Genomic DNA, 24326 nt, shown 5'->3' on the forward strand with positions numbered 1-24326 from the left:
TTTGATTGTTAGGATGATATTAAGTAAACAATTAGTGTAATGAGGAAAATCACTTGGCGATAGTTGGGAAATTATGTTATTAATGGTCTTTTGTGAGAACTTCTTGTTAATTCAATTCTTGATTGGAGTTAGAGAGTTATTACATTTTCAGTGTTATTTTAGGTTATTACAGCACTGAAACAAGAAAACTGAAACCCTTTCTGACCTTAGATTGTCAATTCTTGATTGAAATTAGATAATTATTAGATTATCACTAGACTTTCCAACCTTGAAATTTTATTGTTAATTCAATTCTTGATTGAAGTTGGAGAATTATAAGATTAGCAGTTCACTTTCCAACCTTAAATTTTTTCTTGTTAATTCGATTATTGATTGAAGATAGTGAATTATTAGCTTTGTAGTGTTATTTTAAAAATTGCAGCATTGAATCTAGAAAACTGAAATACTTTCCAACCTCAAAAATAGTCAATGTAGTTGAAGCGGGTTCCTATTCCTTTGCCCAGAAGTTCTCAATTTGTTTGATTGTATTTACATGATCAGATAGATGATATTCAGAACAAATGTTGTCGGAAAAGGTAAACTTCTTGGGAAACTATGTAAATATTGGGAGAACTTCTTTGTTTCAATTCTTGATTAAAAAAAAAACAAGAAGAAAATTCAATTCTTGATTATCAGTGTTATTATTAAGTGATTGCTGCATTGGATCAGGAAAACTGAAACACTTTCTGACCATGAAATTGTTCTTGTTATTCATTTCGTGATTGAAGTTAGAGGTACACTTTCCAACCTTAAAAATTAGTTTTGTGTTTGTAAGTCCCCCAAAATAGTTTGTTTAATTGTATGTCAATCTGGAGACTCTGACTTTTGTGTGTATGTGCACTCTTTGATCTTTGCTGCATCGTCTTGAAACAACTATTGTCACAGTATGGATCCAGACCAAGTTGTTGCTGGATTGGTTGGAATGGGATTTTCGTTATCTGATATTGCTAATGCTCTAGAAGATGTGGGTCCATCAATTGCTAGTGTGATTGATTATCTACTCGATGATTCTCGAAGAAAAACTGCAAGCGCATCAACTAGTACTGCATGTTTCACCCGTCGTGCTGGTATGAGTGTGATGTTTTGCAAGATATTGATGATTTGGATGGTAAAACTCTTCTTTGGGTTAACGGATCGTTTATACAGAGTACAATTCCAATTTAAGAGAAAATTTGATTTACCCATATTCCATAACACTAAAGATTACATGACCTATAACTCGACCTGTTACCAAAGTCCGAAAGCCACAGCAAAGACCTTGAAAATTATTTTGCGTAAACATAGAGAATTTTAAAATCTTAATAGTAGTTACCATAGTGTGGATTGAACCAATTCCTTTTGTTTTGTTGTAGCTGCAGCAGTACTTTCGTCCACATTCTGAAGTGTTTAAGTTTTAGTTTTCTCACTTGCAACAACCCTGGGCAAATCTATCTTCACATCAGTGCAAGATTGTTTAGTATGAGATTCCAAGAGGATATACCTTAGCTTGAGATAGATATGGCTTATCCCTGGCAGTTGATGGAGGAAAAAACCTTGAATTATCTTATTGTACGACACAAATCTCTTAGTTCATGATCAAAAAAATACATTCGATGAAAGTATATCATCCTACTCTTTCTTGCATTCTCAAACTTGACCTTTTTGTGTGACAGATGGTCTGTTCATTTCTTAGAATCGAATAAGGGAGATTTTTTTTGTGGGTTTTCCTTATCCTCTAACTGCTCATCCTACTCTTTCTTGCATTCTCAAACTTGACCTTTTTGTGTGACAGATTAGTCTCTTCATTTCTTAAAACCAAATAAGGGAGATGCTTTTGTGGGTTTTCCTTGTCCTCTACCGGCAATGTTGCAGCTTATGTAAAGACTTTATCTTCTCGTCAAAGGTACCTTTTATGGGTTTTCTCATTGGCTACCTAGAATGTAAATTTATTCTTTTAAATTATAAGCTTGGTCATTTATCCCTATAACTTGCTTTATGAATTCAAATAAATTGTACTGATGTTAATAGTTGTTGCAGTTTCTCTGGGTAAATTTTGTGGAGAACTACTTCTGAAAGGTTGCACAAAGCTCCTGATCTGGCCAATGATTCAGAAGAAAGAGCTAAGCTTCTAAATTTCTTTCTAAATTTGGGATCAAGGCATGCTGCTTAAAATGCTAAGGTAATATATATCCCATAAGTTAAAGTTATTATATGGCTCCCCTCTGATTTTATTGATGTTGAGTTTATTTTGCCACCAAATTATTATTGTTTGAAGGACTTCAGATAATTTTGCATGGTCGCATGATGTAGGAGCATGTCTTTAGGATGCAAAATACCATGTTGTGAAAGTGGACTAATGGTGATCATAAGCATGCTGTTCAATTGGTTTTCTTTCATGTAATTTAGGTATAACTTGTCTTTGTGATGTTATGTGGTAGATGTTTGCTAGATTAGAATCAAGATCTAAATATATCACTGCCCAAGCCTATGGACATATTGTCCACTGTTGTGCAACAGACCTTACATATTGGTCTCTTATGCTACACCACCATCGAATCCAAAAACACGTGTACCATCCAAAGTTATGCTATATTTTATGTAACGTTCACTCTTTTCTCCCTTTTTGATGTGAGATTTGCCTTAAGTGTCAGATGTACCCCTTATTCAGAAGCTTGCCAATCTAAAAACTTTCCCGTCCTCGTTAACTAAAAACTTTGACTCATCCTCATGAACTCACCCACCGTCGTGAGTGTCACGTGAGGTTGCCTCCTTACAACTTAGCTTCCTTGCTAAGATATTCCCCATCATCTTACTGTGGGAACTTGGCTTTTATGTCATAGTTGGTGTAACATGAGCCCGTGTCACATATCGTGTGCTTTGGCTCAACAAAACTCACAGATTTGTCTCTTGGAGAACACTTTCATCAATGCCCAAAAGTGCTCATACCATGTGAACTTGTGCTATGTTGTTATATATCACTTCACTCATTTTTTGAGCTTTTCGACGTGAGATTATCCTATGGTGTAATATGTAACCCTCTGTCAGCAGCTTGGCAACATAGAAGCTTTCCAACTCTTTTTCTTTAACCTGCCCGCATCAACCCACTCTCCGTCCTGGGCATTACAAAAAATGATGTTGTTTATGAATGAAGTTGCTTGATATACTCTTCCTTGTCAATTGAGCAGTATCATGTGCTCTTTCTCTTTTCAGTTGCCAAAGTCACATCTGAGGCAGGTGCAAGGAATTTCACGAGACCACTTTGGCGGTAAAGCTAGGTGATGTGTTAGATGGAGTAATATTAACAAACTTCTTGTATCTTATTCAACAAGATAATCCATGTCTGTTGGTCTTTGATCCTTTGCATTTAATATTTTAGAATGATATGTGCATATTCCCTCGTGTTCTTGAAAAGGAAATTCATTGTTGAACTTATTGTTCTCATTTTTGTGTGAATCAAGTTGGATCGATTATGTCCTGATCTCATATGCTTTATAGGTTATTTATCAGAACTTGGTCCAATTGAGGGTTGATATGCTGAACCCTTCTAGTTTGACATTGAGGCATAGTACTAGTAGTATTTGTTTTATTGGTTTAATTAGTTCGGTTTTGTCCAATCTCCGTACTCTCTGATGCTATTTACTAATAGATGATTATAATATGAGAGGGTTTGTTCATTTAGAATATATTGTGGTATGCGAATCGAGGTTTTGACTTTTATTATTTAATTCCTGCTTGTGAACGAAAATTTTAAAAATAGTTTCAAAGTAAACTTCACTTCTAAAAAAAATTGCATTGTTTTCTGAATCGCCCTATTACATTGATAGATGCCACAAAGAAGTCTGCAACAAGGAATGGTGGTCCTATTAGTCCTGTTTCACGTGTCATGAGTTGTTCAACAATATGGAATGAACACTTCTTGCTGTAGAGCCAAGACACTTGTGGAGTACTTTGGCGAACACTTCTTTATGGAGAAATGTCTTGTGTATGTCAAGAAACACTAGCTATTGTGCTTTCTCTTTTGTTCCTTACAAGCTGCTTCATGTCAAGGAAGTGTGCTTGTTCTTTTCTGTTAATTTTCTTCCACTTTCCTTCTCGGAGTGGGTGTGGAGGCAAGGAATGTCCACAGCACTGTAAATGTTGTTTCTAATATCTGATTCCTCTTGAGTTAGTCCCTAAATTGAGGTTTCAGGTACTCGTTTTATCACAGGACATGCCACGTAAAAGATATATTCATTTGTAGCCGTTTGAAGTAAAAAGTTACTTCCTATGCAATGTGCCAAATGCATCCCATTGCTAATATCTTTTTCATTCATGCTTACTGATGTTTGCTTTAATTTTTTGAGTATAGTTAATTTTTGCTCAGGAAAATACATGTTTATCACAGGTTTTTCTTGCAATGAGTTCGCTTTCTTAGTTTATGGTATTTACCTGTGACATAATGCACAGGTGTGATATATGCATCAAAGGTCAACCTGAAAGACAGAATTTAAAGGCTGAGGCAATGATCTTCTTGCAAGTTGTGTGAGTGCGTCTGTCATCTCACATTTGCTTGCGCTCCTTCGTACTTCGTCATCTCATTTTTACATTTCTGGTCATTGTTAATCCTTTCTGGTGCAGAGAAATTTTGCAGACATCTCCTATGGTGGTTATGAAGGGAGACTTGGCGAGTAGCCTAACATCAAGGCTTTAGTCAGCAGAATAATGGAACATGTACTTTTTCTGCTCAAGCCCTCTCTTTCTCTCTCCTCTCTCTTCCTCTTATCTCTTGTATCTGCTAGTTTGATGTGCATGCCCCATTAAAAATTCTCAGCAAGGGCCCTTTTAGAAAGCACGTCTACCATAATATGACAAAAAACCTACAAATCTTCCTTCAATTTTAATGAGCTTCTTGTTATCTTGTGAAGATAGAAATTTAAGTGGAAAAATAGCACTCAGAAAGGGGGTGGGTTCGGCTATATACTCATGAAGGGTACATTCCGACTTGAAATGCACGAGGGCGTGAAGCAAAGACCCTAAATGGAGAGACTTGGGCTGAGAAAGTGATAACAAAAGTTAAGGAAAGATCAAGCTTTCAACATCAATTACAACAACATACCATAATATAATCCTACAAGTGGAGTATGGAGAGAGTGACGTGTATGTATACTTACCTTGTCTTGAGAAGAAAGCTCTTAAGGTCTATTTAGGATTGGAAATCAATAACTTAAAATTAGGAGAAACACTTCTTTTCCCTTCATATGATAAGCCTTACATTATATCCAGATTTGTGTTTCCCTTTCCCCCTAAATTCTAAGGAATTAGTTATAACTCTAGTAGTATGTTAACAATAAGAAGCGCATCTGGTGTAGTGGTATCATAGCACCCTCTCACGATACTGACCGGGGTTCGATTCCTCGGATGCGCACTCGATCCATTTTCCATTTTTGTCAAATTTACGGGTCCCATATTCTTTCATATCCTTTACCGAAGGAATATAATTCACTTCAAGCAAGTGATATGAAGTTATGCCCCTATTGATTCAAAGCAACGAATCAATTCCCCTTCCTATTTACTTCAACAACAAATTATCTATGTTGCAACTGAAAAAGCTGTATCATCATCTTATATTGGACCAGATTGGCAAAAGAAGGTCAAGACTTTGTTACAGAAACACTTTGCATTTTCATTGTTGAAGGATTTTCAGAAAGATGCTCTGGAATCTTGGTTATCTCACCAAGACTGACTTGTTCTTGCAGCAACAGGATCAGGTATTAGCCCCTCACATTTTTTCTTATTCACCGTTCCCACCATTCCTGTAAAATGTGATTTCCAATGTCTCAGAGTTATGTTTCTGTAGGGAAATCTTTGTTTTTTCAGATTCTGGCATTGCTGACTGGCAAGGTTGTCATAGTTATGTCACAGTTGATTAGCTTGATGCAGAATCAGTGTTTGAGGTTAGCAAAACATGTTGTTTCGGCTTGCTTCCTTGGCTCTGGTCAAACTGTTTGAAGTGTGGAACAAAAAACGATGGCAGGCATGTATAGCATCATTTATGTATGCCCTGAGACAATTCTAAGGTAGTGTGCATGTTAATCTTTTGAATTGTACTTCAAGGATAGTATTGGCTGTTGTTTGACAGATGAGTGTCCTTTTTTTATTTTTTCCTTTTCTTTCAGACTCATAAAACCCACCCAAAGCCCTGCAGAGAGTCGTGGAATTGCTCTATTTGCAGTCGATGAAGTTCACTGTGCTTCTAAGTGGGGCCATTATTTTCGACCAGATTACAGGTTTTATTCTTTTATTTGTTTGATAAATCAGAAGAATGCTATTATTTGGAATTGCTTCTTCCAGTTGAAGCTCAAGGAGCCTCTGTGTTTTTGTTGCTTCTGACAAGCAAATATAGACTTTTTTCTCCTCATTAATCTAGTAACACACCATAACAAATTTCTTAAGTTCCTTGAGTTTTGTTATCATTCTGTTATGAAGATAGTGCTTGCACTGTAGACGTGGTCTTTTGCTAGACCAGGCTATCAAATTACACCTGACTCTAGTCTGTCCCATTTATTTCCTAGTAATCTCTCTCATTCAATTACAGGGACTAGTTTACCAGTTGAGCGTAGATATGACTCTTACTACATCATGCTAATTAACAGATAAGAAATGCCATGCATATGACTAAACAAACCCTCGGTTTTATCTCTTATCAACTCTGTTCTAGCCAAGCAAAAGCTGCAGGAAAATATTGACACAGATTTTCCATGTATCATAGGCGATAATCTGTTTTGAAAGAGAACTTTAGAATGGACACCATGAAGTTTCTGAAGTTTGACATTCCGATCATGGCACTGGCTGCTACTGCCACTACTCGTGTTTGAGAAGACATTATGCAGTCATTGCACATGTCAGAGGCGACAAGAATTGTTCTCACTTCGTTTTTCCGGCCAAATCTCCAATTTTTAGTAAGATAATTTACACTGTGCTACGGTAATATTTTTGGTTTGGTATTCCTTGTATGTCCTGCATTTGCATTTGCTGCACCGTTTCATTCTTCTCTTTTTTTCTCTTACTTTTCCTTATTTTGTTTGATGTGTTTGTGTGTGTGTATGTAAAAGGGAGTGGGGTTTGAGATCACATTTATTTATTGTTAATAATCCATACACCGTTTAAACTCCCATGAAGTTAAATTCTTCAGAGAACTCAATACTTAAATTTTGACGTTATGTTTGCCCATCATTTACATTCACACTCAAGAACTAAATTACAACTTTCTTTGACTAGTTATGGTATTTAAACTAGATCCTTAAATCTTTGTGTCACTTCGTGTCTGTTGCATAATAGCATGAAAGGGCTATATACTGCATATTAAAGGTACAGTCTTCATTCTTTGTACATATGCTGATAGAAATAATGGTAAATCACTTCATTTCTGCTGCTTGTCGGTGGAGCACTCTAAAACATCATCTTTCGCATCCCACAACAAGGATTTTTATGAATTGATAAGCACTTATTCTGGAAGATGAGTGTGATGTTGTGTAAGATGTTTGATAATTTGGAAGGTAAAACTCTTCTTTGGGTGAAAAGATCGTTTATACAGTACAAATCCAATTTAAGAGAAAATTTGATTGACCCATATTCCATGACACTAGGGATTAAACAACCAATAACTCGATCTGTTACCAAAATCCGAAAACCACAGCAGAGACCTTGAAAATTATTTTGCGTATACATAGAGAATTTGAAATTTTAATAGTAGTTACCTTAGTGTGGATTGAAACAATTCCTTTTGTTTTGTCATAGCTGCAGCAGTACTTTCATCTGCATTCTAAAGTGTTTTAAATTTCAGTTTTCTCACTTGCTACAATCACTGGGCAATCTATCTTCACTTCGGTGCAAGATTGTTTAGTATGAGATTTCAAGAGGATATAACCTTAGTTTGAGATAGATATGGCTTATCCCTGGCAGTTGATGGAGGAAACAACCTTATCCTACGACAGAACGCTCTTAATTCATGATCAAAAGACCACGTTAGATAAAAGTATCTCATCCTACTCTCTCTTGTATTCACAAACTTGACCTTTTTGTGTGACAGATTGTCTCTTCATTTCTTTAAACCGAGTAAGGGAAATGTTTTTTGTGGGTTCTCCTTATCCTCTTACCGGCAATGTTGCAGCTTATGTAAAGACTTCATCTTCTCGTCCAAGGTACCTTTGAGGGGTTTCCTCAATTTCTTATTGGTTACCTAGAATGTGTATTTATTATTTTAAATTATAAACTGGTCATTTACTCCTATATCTTTATGACTTCAAATAAATTGTACCGATGTTAATTATTGCTGCAGTTTCTCGTGGTGAATTTAGTGGAAAACTACAACTGAAAGGTTATAGTGATTTTCTGTTGCACAAAACTCCTGATCTGGCCAATGATCCAGAAGAAAGAGCAAAGCTTCGACACAAACCGTTGCAGGACTGACCAACAATAATATATGCCCCGACTAGGAAAGAAATATTAAATATACCAAAATTTCTTTCTAAATTTGGAATCAAGGCTAGTGCTTACAATGCCAAGGTAATAGATCTCCCTCTGATTTTATTGATGTTGAGTTTATTTCGCCACCAAATTATAATTGTTTGAAGGAGTTTAGATAATTTTGCATGGTCGCATGATGTAGGAGCATGTCTTAAGGATGCAAACCATAGTTGTGAAAGTGGACTAAAGGTGATCATAAGCATGTTGTTCAATTTGTTTGTTTTTATGTAATTTAGGTATAACTTGTCTCTATGATATTATGTGTGGTAGATGTCTGCTAGATTAGAGTCAAGGTCTAAAAATTTCACTGCCGAAGCCTTTGGACTTATTGTCCACTTTTGTGCAACAGACCTCACGTATTGGTCTTTTATACTACACTGCCATTGAATCCAAAAAACGCATATTATCCAACTTATGCCATGTCTTATGTAACACTTCACTCTTTTCTCTCTTTTTGATGTGAGATTTGCATTAAGTGTCATATGTACGTACCCCTTATTCAGAAGCTTGCCAATCCTCGTTAACTAAAAACTTTCACTTTTTCTTGTTAACTTACCCTCCGTCGTTAGTGTCACGTGAGGGTACCTCCTTACAACTTAGTGTCCTTGCTAAGTTTTCCCCATCATCATACTTCGGGAACTTGATTCTGATGTCATAGTTGGTATAACATAAGCTGTGGCACATGTTGTGTGCTTTGGCTTAACAGAACTCACAGATTTGTCTCTTGGACAACTCTCCACTCATTTTTTTAGCTTTTCAACGTGAGATTTTCCTAGGTGTCATATGTAACCCTCTATGAGCAGCTTGGCAACATAGAAGCCTGCCTTCTCTTTCTCTTTGACCCACCCGCATCAACCCCCACCCTCTGTCCTGGGCATTACAAAAAATGATGCTGTTTAGGAATGAAGTTGTTTGATATACTCTTCCTTGTCAGTTGAGCAGTATTGTTTGCTCTCTCTTTTCAGTTGCCAAAATCACATCTGAGGCAGGTGCATAAGGAATTTCACGACAACACTCTGCAGGTAAAGCTAGTGATGTGTTAGATGGAGTAATATTTACAAACATTTTGTATCTTATTTAACAAGTTAATCCATGTCTGTAGGTCTTTTATCCTTCACATTCAATATTTTAGAGTGTTATGTGCATATTCCCCCATGTTCATGAAAAGGAAATTCATCACTGAACTTATTGTCCTCATTTTTGTGTGAATCAAGTTGGATCAATCTCTCTGTCTTGATCTCATATGCTTTATAGGTTATTTATCTGAACTTGGTCCAATTGAGGGTTGATATGCTGAGCCCTTCTAGTTTGACATTGAGGCATAGTACTAGTAGTATTTGTTCTATTGGTTCAATTAGTTCGGTGTTGTCCAATCTCTGTACTCTCTGATACTATTTACTAATAGATGATTCTAATATAAGAGGGTTTGTTCATTTAGAATATATTGTAGTATGCGAATCTAGGTTTTGACTCTAGTCATTTAATTGCTGCCTCAATTCTTATGAAAGAAACTTCTAAAAATAATTTTATAGTTAACTTCACTTTTGAAAAAAAATTACATTGTTTTCTGAATTGCCCACTTACGTTGTCATTACATGTTATTGATAAGATGCCACAAATAAGTCTGCAACATGGAATGGTGGTCCTATGGTTCTTTTTCACGAATCACGAGTGGTTCAGCAATATGGAATGAACACTTCTTGCTGTAGAGCCAAGACAGTTGTGGAGTACTTTGGCAAGCACTTCCTTTTGGAGAAATTTCTCGTGTATGGAATGAGCAATATTGTGCTTTCTCTTTTGCTCCTTACAAGCTGCTTAATGTCATGGAAGTGTGCTTGTGCTTTTCTGTTAATTTTCTTCCTTTGGAGGTGGGTGTGGAGGCAAAGAATTTTTTTTTAAAATTTATGCTTACTGATGTTTGCCTTTATCTTTCGAGTATAGTTAATTTTGCAGACATCTCCTATGGTGGTTATGAAGGGAGACTCGGCGAGTGGCCAAACATTAAGGCTTTAGTCAGCAGAATAATGGAACAGATACCCTCTCTTTAGTATGGTGTATGTAGTACCTTGCCTTGAGAGGGAAGCTCTTAAGGTCTATTTTGGATATGGAAATCAATGACTTGGTAAAGAAACACTTCTCACTTCATATGTTGTGTTTGCCTTTCCCCTAAATTCTTAGTAGTGGCACCATTAACAACAATAAGCGCATCTGGTGTAGTGGTATCATAGTACCCTCCCACGGTACTGACCGGGGTTCGATTCCCCGGATGCGCACTCACTTCTCTTTTTACTACAATTCTTAGCATTATTGCTTACATAGTTTACCAAATGATTCGCAAAATAATTAACTCGGGAAAAATATTGACAAATTTTTCATGAGAGACAACTTTAGAATGTATACCATGATTCGCAAAATAATTAAGCGGAATTGTTTTAATACATAGTTGCTGCAATGGTTCTTTCTTGTGTGTGTGTGTGTCAATTGTTTGCAAATGGACGGGTTGGATAAAATTTGGAGAAAATGATGTCTCATGTATGTCAAAGACACACTACACTGGCTATTGTACTTTCTCTTTTGTTCCTTACAAGCTGCTTGCTTCATCAAGTCAAGGAATTTTCATTCCTCTTAAGTTAGTCTCCAAATTGAGGTTTCAACTACTCGTTTTATCATAGGACATGTCACATAAAAGAGATATTCATGTGATTTAATACGAAGTTAATTATGCCCCTATTGATTCAAACCAAAGAATCAATTTCCCTTTCTATATTTTACTTCAACTTAACAATTCACGATGAATCCTCAACATGTCAAATCAAAATAACCAAAAAGGATCAAAATTGCCCTTGAACTATGTGAAATAAATTATTTATACCCTTTTTTATATTTTGAGATAAAAAAATGCCCCCGTTGTTATCCTAAGAGACAACAAATATACCCTCAAGAGTTAACACCTCAAATTTTTATTGACGTGGTAGGCCACGTGGAACTAATCCTTCCACCTAAGCGTTGCCAATTAGGATTCACTACAATAGAACTAGACCTTTAGCAGCGATAATAGTCGTCATAAAAGCCCAGAAAATCGTCACTAAAATCTTTTAACATTAAATTCTAATTTTGTATTTTTTCATTGTTTTTAAAAAGTCAAAAATAATATCGATTAAGTAGGAGTTTGAAAACATTGTATGTTTTATTTTTATGTCATATGTAAATATACAATGATACATTATATAGTAGGAAATTTGAATCGAGAAGTAATTTTGATGATTTTTCTTAAAAATATTGGATGTTTTTAATATTGATATTGCAAGTTATTTATTTTTTAAAATTATGTTGCAATCGAAAATTAATTATCACATATTTTTTGTTGAAAAAGTAATTTTTACTAACGAATGGTTGTTGAAGCTTAGTCGCCACTAAAAATCACACATAACCTTTAGTGACAACATTTTAAAATTTTGTGGCGACTTTATCCTTTAGTGGCAAGCCACATGGGACATATCTCCTAGTACTAGTATGATAGTAGGGGTGTTCACAATATCAACATTAACAACAAAAATAATTAATTTAATACGTCTTAGTTTTCAAACAAATTAAATTTAACTATATGAATACACACTTCTTCGTCATATAAGCTTGTATAATATCTATCATCAACCAATATTCACAAAATAACAACAAAATAAACTAGATATTTCATGGGGAAAAAAGATAGTAAAATACTAAAGAAAGAGAGAAATATATAAACCATGATCGAGAGGAAAAATAAATGTTTTATATATTCAAAGAAAAAATATGGAGGTTATATGTAATTTAATTGTAAAAATAAATTTGTTTCCACTTTCAAGACCAAAAGAGTCCGCTGTAGCACTGGCAATTCTTTCGTGTTTAAGAATCCGGGTTCAAATCCCGGCAGTGGAAATTTTTTAAATTCATATTGCTCAATTTTGTCATTTGGATCTGATATATCCCTCATTATAAAAGTGCCTCATATATGCCCTTACCGTTATACGAATGACTCACATATACTATTTTTTAAATTCATATTTTTTCGCTTATCATTTGTGTAACATGTCTTTTTCAAACTATATATGTTCAATTTTGTCATTTAGATCTGATATATCCCTCATTATAAAAGTGGCTCATATATGCCCTTACCGTTATACGAATGACTCACATATACTATTTTTTAAATTCATATTTTTCTGCTTATCATTTGTGTAACATGTCTTTTTCAAACTATATATGCTCAATTTTGTCATTTGGATCTGATATATCCCTCATTATAAAAGTGGCTCATATATGTCCTTACTGTTATACGAATGACTCACATATACTCCTGCCGTTACAAAATTCGTTATAAAAGTGACTCATATATGCCTTTACCGTTATACGAACGACTCACATATACTCCTGCCGTTACAAAATGGCTCACATATATCCTTCATTTAACGGAAGTTAAAAAAATAGTTTTTAAATTTATATTTATTACTTCTAATTTTTTTAAAATTATTTAGAGGTATATATGATTCTTCTATCAAAGTTCAAGGTATATTTTAATTTTTTTCATACATAAATTATTTTTGACTTCTTTTATTATAATTATTTGAGTTGCTTATTCTTATTTTGTTTTTTTCTTTCATTCCTTAGTTTAAAGAAAAAAAATATAAACTATTTTTTTGTGTGTATTGTAATTTAATTTCATATTCGGAAAAAAAAATTGGTGATCTACAATAAGTTTTACAAGAATATTAGTGAAACATAAATAAATCTGATTATCAAAATAATTATTATAAACTAGTCATTGAAACAAAAAAAAAGTCAAAAAAAATATGTTTGACGAGGATTAAATTTATTCATATGGAATTATATTTTTTTTAAAAAAAAATTAAAATTTAGATTAAATTTTTTTTTTCATTTCCGTTAGAGGATAAGAGTATATGTGAGTCATTTGTTTATAAGTATGGGTATATATTAGTCACTTTCATAACAAGGGATATATCAGCTCTTAATAACAAAGTTGAGGAATATATCAAACCATTTTCCCAATTAATAATAATAAATAAATGTAACATTCTCAACATTATTAACAATTGTAAACATTTAAGGTAATTAGTGTGTCATTAATAAAGGTATTTCTTAATCATTAAAATATATAACATAGTCTTAATAGCATTCAGATACAATCATCATCGTTCATCATTATATGCAAAAAAAAAAAAAGATTTTGATTGACAAAAGTAATATTAGATCAAAAAATTTACAAAAGATAAATTGTTCAATTTTCAATTTCTAAGAAAACATAAATAAATTTAGCCTTTTCCCCAAATCATAATTAGAACTATTTTGAAACTAGATGTGATCAAACAAGCAATGACAGAAAAACCTCTTAATCTTTTCTGTTCGTTCCATTTCAATAATTGTTCTTAGTTTTTTTTTCTTTAACTCCCATTAGTAAAAAGAATGAAAACAAGATAGAATTGGGGGGGGGGGGGGGTTAATAATAGATTTAGCTTAAAATTTTACCTCAGAATAATTGACATTTTAGGATTTTAAAATTAAACTTGGCAGTAATTTGAAATTTACCTTTAATATTAAAGAAGTAATTCTTTTGAATATTGCTAACTTCTCACAAAAAAAAAAAAAGGAATATTAAAATGGAACAAGAGGGAGTAATATCCTTAGTTAAGAACATATAAAGAGTTCTCTTATTAATTGTTCTAGATAATATTGTAGGTTAGTTGGAATACTTAACAATGTTTTATTGCTCAAATTTAATGAACATTTTGATGTATTATTGATTTATAATGATAAATAATAATGTGTGGAGACCTTTCTAAGAAAACCCTAAAAACGATTTACAATTTAGGTCTCATTCTTTACTATTTGCCAAAAGCGGATTATTATCTATAGCTATTAACTTTATACTAAAGAACAATTCTCAAGTAAAAATAAAAGCAATGTAAATATGATGATATTTTTTATTTTGAAAAATAAGTAGAATAAATTACATTGGTGGTTGAAGTGAACCTTTCATTAACAACCAACAAGCTTCATAAAGAAAACTAATAATTGAAAGACAAACCAAATCTAGTTTTAAAGATATATTGTTGATACTTTTGTTTTATGTTTTTGAATAAAATCATTGAGTATATGGACTGCATGTGAAGACTTTAAAGAACATGAAAATCAAAATAAATAAAGCCACCAAATTTCATCCACCTTTTGATGAATCTTTTTGTTAATTTTTAACTTTGAAATGACATTGTCATGATTTGTATCAAACCCTCACTCACACTCACACCTTATGTTGGAAGATTTCTTATGTTGGGAAGATCTCTTTAGTACAATAATGTAACATTTTAATATTTCAAATTTGTGTGAAAAAGATTGGTAAATTAACTTTTGAGTAAATTTGTTCCTTTAGTCGTATGACTATTATTGTAATTCTAGAATATTGTTGGTAGAGATAATTTCTTCAAATGTTGATGATATTTTGTTGGAAAAATAAAAAACAGTAGAAACTTTATTTTCTCTGTTTTAAAGAAAAAATGTTTTCATCTTTTCTTTTTAACTTACTCAAGCTAAAAATAAATTCTCCTTTTTCTTTCATTTCTTTTGTTAAATGAAAGTTTAGATTTTTCTCCTTGTTTTAAAAAAAAATATTGGGAAGAGAAACTCTTTCAAAAATTATCTAATTCTTTCTTTAAAATATCAAATGGCTATTAAATTTATCTAAAATAGCAATATTTTTTTTTATAGGATTTGATTGAATTTTTGGACAAAATAGTTCAAGTGCTAAATATTTTTGAACTTCCAATAGCAAAAGTTGAAGGAAAAATTTTATTCTCTCTGAGGCACACATAAATTAAATATTCATGTAATTAACTAATTGATCTACTAAATTCAATTGGCATTATCTATTATTTTCTCCGTTTAAAAAAGAATAACCTCCTTTCCTTTTAATCTATTTTAAAAAGAATGATCTCTTTCTCTTTTTGGTAACATTTTAATTACAACTTTCCACGTGACATGTTTAAGACCACAAAATCAAAGAACAATTTTGTACATTTAATCTAACTTTAATTTAGGATCAAATGATACAAAAGCTTTCTTTATACTCTTAAGTTCCATGCCAAGTCAAACCAAATCATATTCTTTGTGAAACGGAGGGAGTACAAAATACACAATTTATTTAAATTACTTAAATTCTAGTCATTAATTTATATTTTGTGATTTCAATTTTAATCACTCAATTCTTGATTGTCAAAATATGTTTATTTTATTTGTTGTACAACCACTTGATGTATTTGAATTATTAATATTAATAATTATATTTTAATGATATCAAACACTCAATTATCTTTTCTTTTTTATATTTGCCAAATTCTGTACTTCTATGTTGTTGCCAATATTAATTTTGTATTTTTTCATTCAAAACTTTCATTTTGATTTTTTTATATTTAGTGTCTTAAAATGTAAAACGAAACTGATTTAATTTTTTTTTATAGATTACAAAAATTAATAGAAAAAAAGAGTCAGCCAAAGATAAAATAGAAAATGGAGTTTTGGAAAGAAAAAAAATGCAAATGATAGGACTAAAAATTGAGAAATTGAGGAGTGTGAGAGAGAAAGTATGACAATTAGAAAAGGAATCCACAAAATTACTTATCAAAAGAATATAATACCTTCATACAAACTATTATTGATTAAACCTCAAACGCCGTATATTTTTCAAAGTTGAAGGGCCATCAAAAGGATTTTAACCAGAAACAGGAAAAGGAGAATTGACAATTTGAGGCTCTTTTCATTAACTATTTGAAAAGTCAAATTGTTTCTTTTTCAATTATGAAATTCGAATAAAATTTTAAAAAATATTGATATTTACTAATTTGAAACAACTATTATATAAATATTTCAATCTCTTAGTTGCATTTGATTTTTCACCAAGAAAAGATATAACAAAAACATGTTAGGGGAAAAAAATTGGTAAGCAATATATATAAGGAAAGAGAAGAGAAACTTATGAGTTACATGAAAACTTTTTGACAATTGCAAATACTTAGGTCTAATTTTCAAATCTCAATTATTATTAGTTTACTTGCTTTTTTTTTGGGGTTGTTTGACAGAGTTTTGAAAGTCCATCTAACACAATAATTAGAGATGTCAAGTTGCCTTCCCTTTTGTCACTTCATTTAGGTATTTTTTGAACTTTATTCTTCCTACTAGTTTAGTATGTACACAAAATGATCACTAATACATCAAATCGATAATATATTAAATCAAATCGATAAACACCACACTCCGAACCCTTTGACATAAATTGGGATCAAAAGTGCGGTGAAGGCCAAAACTAAAAATAAAAATAAAATAGGGAGCTTCTACAGATGAAATAATACTCTCAATTGTTTTGTACTATAATTCTGTTTTGTCTGTCTAATTGGAGATATACAATAACACAATTGTGGTCCTTGCGGATCATCACTATTATTTTACTACAAATAATTATGAATACAACGCATTCACTATTTGCCGACACTAAAGACCTTTAAAAGTTATATACACTCATAAATTTAATTTCTTTTAAAATTGTTAGGTGCAATTTAATTACTTCCGACAGATTATTACTCTAATTTTTTTTAGGTCAATTAAAAATTTGATTCCTTTCATTGTTTCTTTAATCTCACTATACTTTCTGCAAGGAATCTAATTCATATCTTCATCAAACCTTTCCCCTCATTTGACTCATTTCCTTTTTCTTTTATTTTTTTAAAAAAAAGAAAACATTGCAAGTATTCTATATTTTTCACCTTTTGCCTAAAAAAAGTGTAAAAATAAGAAGAAGAAAAAAACAATTCAAAATGGATGGTCCCACACAAAGAAACAGATCCACATACAACTTTTTCTTTGTTCACAGTTCACACCATGAACAATGAAAAGCTGGAAATTCAAATACAAAAAAGCATTCAAAAGTTGTTCAAGTAGCTCCAATTATTAACAAATCAAATCAGATAACAGTCAATATTAGTAATAGTAAGAAGAAAATAACACAATTTCAAATCCAGATCTGGAGAAAAACTCAGAAATGTTAATAACTTTCCATTTAATATCAACAAATTTACTCCATTTGTGCAAACAGAGACTGAAAGCCAAAATCAAAACAGATAGTATAGTGCCAACAGTATGTTTAAATTGAATTATTGACAGACAAATTCAGTTTACTATAAGCTGTAGTATATAGAAACACAAGAGAAAAAAAATGAAAAAATAATTTTTTTAAAAAAAGAGTTTATGACAACAATCAATACCCATTAAGAGCATTTCCTCATTCGTATACCAAACAAGCCCCATCTCCAAAAGAAAAAAAAATAAAATTAAAAATTCAATATACCAAGAGAAATACAATTTTTTTTTATGGATCCTGTGGAAGAAGAAGAGAAAATAGAGAACCTAGCTCCTGCAACGAGTAATAGCACTGCATCCACGAGTGTAGGGATTTGCTTGAGCTCCAGGTTTGCAGTTGTAGTAGGAAGCTCCACGGCGAGAACACGGCACACTGTTCTTCTGGAGTGCACCATAGCTGATGTACTTTTTGGTTGCTAAAATACGCCTGTTTGACTCACTGTCAAGGGCAAACTCATCTTCTTCAGCCATGCACTCTGCAATACTCCCCTTGCATTCACCGGATCTCGCCGGCACCATCCAATCGTAGCTACCACTGTCGCCGGCGGCAGCCATGGAAATGAAAAAAGCTCCAACAAGAACACAAACAATCAAATACGAAGAAACTCCCATTTTTTTTTCCTTGAATTGAAAAAAAAATGAAAGAGAAATTAAAGCAACCTTTAGCTAATTCTTCTGGTTTATGATTCGGACGGCTAGTTTTGCCGTATTTTCGATGTTGAAAATTTGTTAGTTTCTGCAAATTGTGAAGAAGACAAGTTATAATGGGCAAGGCCAGTTGTATTATAAGTAGAGGTGGTTGTTTATTTACCCCTAATACTTTACTTTATTTCCAAATTGCCACGAAGGATTAGAAGACTTTGATACTTTGGTTTATTGGATGCCCACTAACTTTTAATTTCAACGCGCAATATTTAGAAGAAGAATATTTTTTAAAAAAATTTAGAAGCCAGCGTTATATATACATATACATAAATAATTGGTAATGTATCTATCAAATATTTTGAGAAAATTTATCACGTATTGAGTTTGACAATTTCCACTTAAAAAATATATATTTACAAAATATATAATTGTGATGTTTTTCATATGGACCAAAAAGGATTAACTTGTTGGATCAATTTCGTATAAATACAAGTTGTTTTAATTTTTAAAAAATATATTCTTAAAAAAATTGATATTTACCAAACTACCTAATAATACAAATAAAAACTAGTAATATAATTTATGATGGACGCTTCATAAAGCTTCTCGATATGTCTTAGAATTTATTTTTTATAATTTAATTTAATAAATAACTTAATTAAAGATTACAACAAGCGTGTTTTAAATAATTTATCTATTTGAATAATACTAATCATGAAGTAATTTTTTATATAATTTTTTTTTTGTTTGTAATTGAGCGCCCAAAAAAGCAATATTTTGTAATACTAACAAAAGTAATTTTGAAATAGCTTATAAAAACACAAAATGTTATTATTTAAAATATTTGTTAATATTTTCTTTGACAAAAATGCTTTTCAAATATATAGTGAGACTATGAGGAAACTATGTGTTAGAGAAAACTCAAATCAAGGGATGATTTGACATTGTTCAATAATTTACTAGTTAGAACAAAAATACTTTTGTCTAATGTGTGGTTTCTTATGTCACCAAAAAGATTAGAATGATAATTGGTCTTTGTTAATGTGCTTACCACTACTTAGTATGTAATTCTATTTAGTTGCTCATAGTCAATATGCACACTTATTTAATCATCAATTTGATAACTTTGAAATTTTCTTTCATCAACCACTTGAAATTCTCTTGCTAAAATAATCTTACAGTATAAAAATACTTTTCACTATAGTTTTACTTCTAAAATTCTTAAATTTAGGAATAACAATTTTGTTTATAAAACGTCTTTACTAGAGAAAATGTAAATAAAAGACACCTTATTTAAACAATTAATAAGATAATATTTTTTCTTAATACTTACTAGTTATTGTTTTTATATATTAAATATTCAATAATATTCTTTTTTTTGCACAAGCTTTCAGCTTAGTGGAACTATAAGACATAAATTTATATATTTAATTACAATTAATTTAAACAGAGACACAATTACTAAATTGATCATTCTTATAATTGAAGCAAAGCATAAATGAAACATCAAGAAAACTTAAGAATATGCAATTATTTATTACGAAAAATAACCATGAGTAGGAGCAATATATATGATCATTCCTTAACAAGAACAAACAAAAATGATTGAAAATGATATAAAGTTGGTCGTAATTAATATTATTATGATAACAATATCTTTAGGAAAAAGAAAGGATAAGAAAAAAAGATTAAAAGGCAGTATGAATTTTTGATAAGGTTAGGTAGGGGCAAGTATCGTAATAAGTAGGAAATAAGATGTCCAAATTGGGTAGAAAACGAAAAGATATTTGGTTGACTGAGTTGTCAATCGTTCACGTAGTAGAAAGAAAAGAATACTAAGGCCGCTTCGCTTCATTTCAAAATAATTGTTACATTTTTTATTATCGAATTTAATTCACATAAATTTTAATTAAAACATTGATCTATATACATTTTTGTTAAATTTATATTAGAAAACATATTTAAAGTATATAAAAAGGGAGAGGCTAATTTATTTATTCAAAATTAAAAAGGAATTTATTTAAATAAAAAAGAACAAAGACGGCAGAGTTAGTAATTCCGTCTAATAATTTTGTCAACCGAAACACGTTTTTGCTCTCTTCTTTAGTAGCTGCCTTTTGTGTCCAGCTCATTTCCGTCACCGTTACAGATTCGCCGTTATCAATCATTGTGTTTCTGCTCAGTTTTTTATTTTATATATTATTATTATTATTATTATAAACAAATAAAAGGTATGTCAGTAATTAATTAGTTACACTAATTTGACTTACTTTGATTAACCACAACAATTAAATATCTCTTCTAGATCTGGTTTTGCTAATGAATAAAACTTCCCTGCAATGCTATTGTATTTTACGGCACACTCCTTTGTTGGTTATTTCAATTTATTATATTCATAATCATATAATTTTTAAAATCGATTGAATATAACACACACTTAAATATATGATATAAGATTGAAAGTAGACATGCATAGTATATCGAAATAATTATTAGGTTCATGTTTTATTTACTTGATTAGTCTAATAGGTTACCTTGTAGTTTGGATGTGTAAAAATGAGAAAATATTTACGTGTATATATACTATATATTCTAGAAAATAGTAGTATAAAAACAAACATACAATAGTCAAGTTTTTAGACAGAAAAGAGACAAAGATAACATTTTCAAATAAGGCAACGGTAAAGAAGTCAGTCTCGAAATGATCACTAAGAAAGTTTGGGGAAAAAAGGGATAATTATAGGAGTATTTTATTAAATTAAAACTTTATTACTAATATTTTTAAATTTTAAATTTGACAAATAGTAGAATAATATATTCATTGGAATTTCACAAATAAAAATCTGAAAGAGACTATAATTTATTCAGATTTTATTATGATATTATAAAAATAAAAAAATTATTTTTAAAAAACTATCGCTTTGTGATAATAAATTCAAATATAAAGAATAATACACTATAATAATTAACAAGAGAAGCAACAAAAATAAAATAAAATAACAAAAACATAAAAAAAATCTGATAATTAAAACACAATAGAGGAGGAAAATATTGAAGGGAAGAGTAACGGCGTTAAATTGAGTTTGAAAAGTGTGGTTGAGTATCCGTTATATTAGTGTGTGTGTGTGTGGGGCCGTATAACAGATCACAGGATGGGTCGGTGTATGCGCGTCCCAAAACAAACACCAAAGCCAGCTGTATCCTTCCAATTAATTATATTCTCAAAAATGCACCAAACTTAATTATTTTCATCATAAAACTAATTAATACATTCTACACTATTATTTTGGTTGAACTATTTCCTAAAACAATATAGTAACATAACAAATGAAATTTAAGTAGTACTTTTATGTGTTTGATATTAGTGTAAAAAAAGTTTGTATTAGTAACACTATTTTTTATACTTGTAAATTTTTAAGAGATGTGTAAAGAAAAAAGTGAACAACTAATATGAGACGAGCTGTCTCAGCTTAAGCTTTAACTAATGGTAAAGTAGAACTTATTAGCTGACTTTTTGGCATCCAATAAGTTATTTGTAATATTGTACTGATTTTATCTGATTTGTAGATGCCTAAAGGACACCAAATTCTCTTTACCAAACGCTATAATATAGGCTAAATGGACTTTTAATTGAGAGTAGTTGTATATAATTTTTAATAAGAGTTGAATGACATCCTGTCATGTAAGCATTGTCCTAGGATCATGCTAATGTGAACTGTATCACACCAAAATTAGCTCAATTCTCATTGACATATGGCATTCAATATATAAGAGGGAACCATTTAAAACACCTAAAAATTTCATGGGATGATGTTACTCAAAGAAACAACTGTTCTACAAAAAGTAAATTTCTGTTTTATAGGGATTATCTAAAGTATAAAAAAGACTGCAAGACCTGTGAAATTCTCTGTCACATCTAGTAATTTTAACAGGATACATTTATTCATTGGACAAACTGAGCTGTCTAATAAATAAACGACTAGCTGTGCGGAGAACAAGTCCGAGTCTGAGTCCAAGAAAACTAACTGATGCCGACATTGTAAGAGCTGATTCCACCCATGATGTAACTGCATTAGCTGAAGGCGACAAAACTGAGTAGCAGAAGCTCAAAATGTTGTTTCAAGCTCCACCTGATACAGAAAGTCTGGTAGGTAAAATGCCGGAGATAAAGAGGACGAAATGAAGAAGCAATATCGCTGCAAAACTCAAATGCAATTTCAGAGACACACAATGAACACATAAGCTAGAATACAAGTTCAATGTTGTGTTAGTAGCACGACTATTAGCAACCATAGATTTCCTCAGCAGGCATATTTCACCACACACAAAAAAATATACCAGAAACAGTTAAGCCATAAGCTAAACACCAAAATACAGTAGAAAAATATGCACACGTGTAAGAGCTGCAAACGAATGAACTTTATGCATCGTCCTTACAGTGACAGAACTAGATAATTTCTGACATCCAGAGACTAAGGATACCAGAGACAGTATCTATTAGCAATTTTGAAGCCCCTTTTCATGTCGCTCCATGACAGAGCTGATGTGTTTTGAAAAGAAAAAACGTTCTTTTCAGCCAATTTTATTGAACTCAGAGAATGGACAACAAAAGAATAGTCCATTCATGAAGCCACAAAATGAACCAAACAAGGTTTATACCAATCACAGAAAAATTCTGCACCGTTTTAAGTATTAACGGTATAACTAAAAACCCTCTCAAACAAGCATAGCTCAATTACGTTGGCAACTTACTGCAACAGTAAGGAAAACAAAGAAGAAAAACATGCGTCCACAAAGAAACTTAAGAAAACATACCATATCTGAGACACAGAAAGGAGGTATCACAAGTCTGGATCTTGATGCTAGATACTTTCTTTGCAACATTAGCCGACTTCAGTGCAATTTCAACTCTGGGCTAGGCAGCATAGTTCCAATGTGGAACATAAACTGCTCATCCAATTTTGATAAATAAACAGGAAAAAAAGGGAGTCTCATATTGCAACTTCCTTAGGAATAAAAAAGCACTCTTTAAGGTAATTAGTGCATACCAAATTAATTCCATTTCTTCAACCAGCTATCGGCAAAGTAGAAACTGCTGTTCGCACTTTGGAGGACATTCTCCATGTTGACCTTCTTCAAATTATGCTATGGCACTATTCTACGATTATGTTGAATTAACAAACATATGTAACATACTAAAAGAACAACAACAGGCAATTTCCATCGTTCACCTAAGAAAAATGCCACAAAAGCCATTCGTTTCATCTTTAGTGATGATGATGACTCAAAGGACAGTTGAAAAAATCATATGGACAGACCAAAAAAACTATCAGCACACCCAAATAATAAAGGCAAAAATTCTGAATCACATACAGTGTAATTGAACAAATAATAGCTTTGTTGCTCCAACTCTTCAGAAATATAGACAGGTCTGTGTCAAATCCTCCAAAAGTAGTGCATTTTTTGAGGATCTGATATGGGTACGGCAACATAAAAAAGCTGTTGAACCTACAACATCTTCATTATTGTCATCATCATCTTTGCCAATTTTTGGTGGATTAAAGGTATTGAAAATTCTTTTGCAGGTACAGTCCTGATTATAGGTTTAGCATATTGACTGCTCCTTTGAATTCCCTTTTAGGATCTTGTAGTCAAGCCTTTACATGGATAGTGCCATTCAAATGTCGGTCCAACAAGACATCCCACATCAAATGAACAAACAATAACAGGATCATATGACCCAAGAAGTTAAAACCTACCATTAAGGCTTTCTCCAATTTATACTCATCATCATCAATCATGTGATAGGTTTTAGTAAAGACAGAACTCTTCAGAAAAGGTTATGCATCAAAGTAAGAAGTGGAACATTAACCAATTTAGATCAATAATCCTGCACTACTTGATATCTTGAGGTAATTTAAAGTGTCTTCATCATGCTGTAAGATATAAATCAGAGTCATTTGCACTCAGTTAAATGA

At 31.8% G+C, this 24326-nt stretch overlaps 1 protein-coding gene, 2 long non-coding RNA genes and 1 other non-coding gene across 4 annotated transcripts; 2 read left to right on the forward strand and 2 right to left on the reverse strand.

Annotated features, from left to right (window-relative positions):
* Window positions 1-442: 442 nt before the first annotated feature.
* LOC109119111 (uncharacterized) lies at window positions 443-10725 on the forward strand. Its single transcript, XR_011213352.1, has 20 exons — window positions 443-575; window positions 709-773; window positions 925-1106; window positions 1811-1921; window positions 2056-2197; window positions 3229-3293; window positions 3843-4000; window positions 4465-4539; window positions 4636-4728; window positions 5634-5765; window positions 5875-5951; window positions 6032-6074; window positions 6174-6284; window positions 6767-6956; window positions 8087-8198; window positions 8336-8562; window positions 8666-8712; window positions 9489-9545; window positions 10133-10391; window positions 10465-10725. It is a non-coding gene; the product is annotated as an uncharacterized lncRNA (long non-coding RNA).
* On the forward strand, window positions 10726-10796 carry TRNAG-CCC (transfer RNA glycine (anticodon CCC)). Its single transcript has one exon. It is a non-coding gene; the product is annotated as a tRNA-Gly (tRNA).
* A 6894-nt stretch (window positions 10797-17690) lies between these two features.
* LOC101250742 (rapid alkalinization factor) lies at window positions 17691-18739 on the reverse strand. The gene has a single exon (XM_010314702.4). The coding sequence runs from the start codon at window positions 18313-18315 to the stop codon at window positions 17971-17973; it is 345 nt and encodes a 114-aa protein (XP_010313004.1). The 5' UTR covers window positions 18316-18739; the 3' UTR covers window positions 17691-17970.
* A 3390-nt stretch (window positions 18740-22129) lies between these two features.
* LOC112942112 (uncharacterized) lies at window positions 22130-24324 on the reverse strand. Its single transcript, XR_011211417.1, has 2 exons — window positions 23164-24324; window positions 22130-22478 (listed from the first exon to the last, which is right to left on the reverse strand). It is a non-coding gene; the product is annotated as an uncharacterized lncRNA (long non-coding RNA).
* Window positions 24325-24326: the final 2 nt, after the last annotated feature.

This window comes from Solanum lycopersicum, chromosome 1 (assembly GCF_036512215.1).
Source record: "Solanum lycopersicum chromosome 1, SLM_r2.1".
NCBI lineage: Eukaryota > Viridiplantae > Streptophyta > Magnoliopsida > Solanales > Solanaceae > Solanum > Solanum lycopersicum.